The sequence below is a fragment of the Tetrahymena thermophila genome, assembly GCF_000189635.1.
Source record: "Tetrahymena thermophila SB210 genomic scaffold scf_8254624, whole genome shotgun sequence".
In the NCBI taxonomy this organism is placed as follows: Eukaryota; Ciliophora; class Oligohymenophorea; order Hymenostomatida; family Tetrahymenidae; genus Tetrahymena; species Tetrahymena thermophila.
The window spans coordinates 1-2,851 of NW_002476393.1; the positions used below are offsets into that span (position 1 = coordinate 1).

The following is a 2,851-nucleotide window of genomic DNA, read 5'->3' on the forward strand; positions in this document are numbered from 1 at the left end:
TTTTTCTTCAATATTTAAAAAGTTCGAATAGAATTGGTGATATAGGTGCATCAGGGGCTTAGGTTCTGGTTTAGCAAATTGCATTAATCTCTCAAATTTGACACTTAACCTTTCGGTAAAAACAGTTTATTTGTTTTGGATTGTGATATTTTTAATTATAAAAACTAATTAAAAACAATAAAGCTCTTTTTTCTTTTTCTTTTTCTTTTTATTGTGCTTGCTTTTTTTTGTTCTTTCTTTGTTAATTAAGCTCATCATTTTATTTTCTACTTTTGCTTTTATTATTAATTAATCTTATTATTTCATATTTTTTCCTCATTTTTTCCTTCTAATAAACTATTTAATCATATATTTTTTCTTCAATATTTAAAAAGTTGCAATTAAATTGGTGCAATGGGTGCATCAGGCTTAGGTTCTGGTTTAGCAAATTGCATTAATCTCTCAAATTTGACACTTAACCTTTAGTAAAAACAGTTTATTTGTTTTGGATTGTGATATTTTTAATTATAAAAACTAATTAAAAACAATAAAGCTCTTTTTTCTTTTTCTTTTTCTTTTTATTGTGCTTGCTTTTTTTTGTTCTTTCTTTGTTAATTAAGCTCATCATTTTATTTTCTACTTTTGCTTTTATTATTAATTAATCTTATTATTTCATATTTTTTCCTCATTTTTTCCTTCTAATAAACTATTTAATCATATATTTTTTCTTCAATATTTAAAAAGTTACAATTAAATTGGTGATATGGGTGCATCAGGCTTAGGTTCTGGTTTAGCAAATTGCATTAATCTCTCAAATTTGACACTTGACCTTGGGTAAAAACAGTTTATTTGTTTTGGATTGTGATATTTTTAATTATAAAAACTAATTAAAAACAATAAAGCTCTTTTTTCTTTTTCTTTTTCTTTTTATTGTGCTTGCTTTTTTTTGTTCTTTCTTTGTTAATTAAGCTCATCATTTTATTTTCTACTTTTGCTTTTATTATTAATTAATCTTATTATTTCATATTTTTTCCTCATTTTTTCCTTCTAATAAACTATTTAATGATATATTTTTTCTTCAATATTTAAAAAGTAGCAATTAAATTGGTGATGAAGGTGCATCAGGCTTAGGTTCTGGTTTAGCAAATTGCATTAATCTCTCAAATTTGACACTTTACCTTCAGTAAAAACATTTTATTTGTTTTGGATTGTGATATTTTTAATTATAAAAACTAATTAAAAACAATAAAGCTCTTTTTTCTTTTTCTTTTTCTTTTTATTGTGCTTGCTTTTTTTTGTTCTTTCTTTGTTAATTAAGCTCATCATTTTATTTTCTACTTTTGCTTTTATTATTAATTAATCTTATTATTTCATATTTTTTCCTCATTTTTTCCTTCTAATAAACTATTTAATCATATATTTTTTCTTCAATATTTAAAAAGTTACAATTAAATTGGTGATAAAGGTGCATCAGGCTTAGGTTCTGGTTTAGCAAATTGCATTAATCTCTCAAATTTGACACTTAACCTTGGGTAAAAACAGTTTATTTGTTTTGGATTGTGATATTTTAAACTATTAAATTGAATATAAAACAAATAAGCTCTTTGAATTTATTTGATAGCTTTTATTTATTTAAATTTTTTATCTTTTTTATTCCACTAATATTATTTATTTTATTTATTTATTAATTTAAAGAATAATTTTTAATTTAAAAGTTTATTCTATTTTGATATTTATTAATAATTTACACAAATTTATTATAAAAGTTATAACTCAATGGAAAAATCATAATTATTCAAAAAAATAAGAAAGTGCCGTAAATCAAAAAGATTAGTTGTCTTTCATTTCTAATGATAAAGAACTGGTGAAAAAAGGATGAATAAATATAAAATGTTTGAATAATATTATATATTTTATTATTTAATATTTCGAAAAAGTGTTTTTAACCTAAAATATAAATAGATAGATAGATTTTATTATTGATTTTATATTTATAAATATCATTCATATTTTTGTAATTAAATAAAGTATTAAAAAAAATAAAAAAATTAAATTTACTTAAATAAATTAAATCCTCTTAAGCAAACCCTCTGGTTTCTCCAAAAACGATCAAATAATTTGAAATTTTTAATGTTATATTACATTTTATTAAATTATATAAATGCCAAACTTTTATATGCCAGTTATATTTTAATCTTAAATATTATCCATCAATCAATCATATTTCTATCCTTTTTTTATTTATCATGATTAATTAATTAGATACCATGATTTAAATAAAACCTCAGGGAGAAATCAAGTTTTACTTTTAATTTTAACTTTTATGGTTAAAAAATTTTCTTTTTGTCAAAGAATCAATTTCTACCCCTATATGTGCTAATTATGAATTAGCTAGCAATTTATATATTTTTTTAATTACTTAGATTTTAGAATTTCAACTAGATAGACATTCCATTTTTAAAAAATCAAATAAGATAAAAAGAATATAGAAAAGAAATAGAGAAAGATTCTGATGTATACTAAGACTGTTTATATGACGCATTATAAATTCTAATAAATAAATATTTAGTATGTTGATTTTAATCTTCATCTATATATAATCAGCAATAATAAGAATATTAAATATGTTTATCAATAAATTTTTTTTTAGTTTTCGTTTAGTTACATAGATAGATTTAGAATTTTTAACTTGACTTTATATTTTTAAAAAAACCATAAATACATAGAGAAAGCTTATGGAAAAGGGATTTATAAAAATTGTGAAAAATTAGTTCTAAGACTTTTTGTTTTATTGACGAATTGTATAATTTAATTAAATTAAATATAGCTAAAATTTGATGTTTTGAATTTCTCAAATTAATTGAAATCTTTA

General features: G+C 20.4%; 1 protein-coding gene across 1 annotated transcript; it reads left to right on the forward strand. All coding sequences in view use genetic code 6, as the record gives it.

The window, feature by feature from the left end:
- Nucleotides 1–393: 393 nt before the first annotated feature.
- TTHERM_001531559 (hypothetical protein) lies at nt 394–1,542 on the forward strand (the record flags this gene model as incomplete). Its single annotated transcript, XM_012797879.1, has 4 exons — nt 394–464; nt 724–813; nt 1,073–1,162; nt 1,422–1,542. The coding sequence occupies 4 exons, from the start codon at nt 394–396 to the stop codon at nt 1,540–1,542; spliced, it is 372 nt and encodes a 123-aa protein (XP_012653333.1).
- Between the last annotated feature and the right edge of the window lie 1,309 nt (nt 1,543–2,851).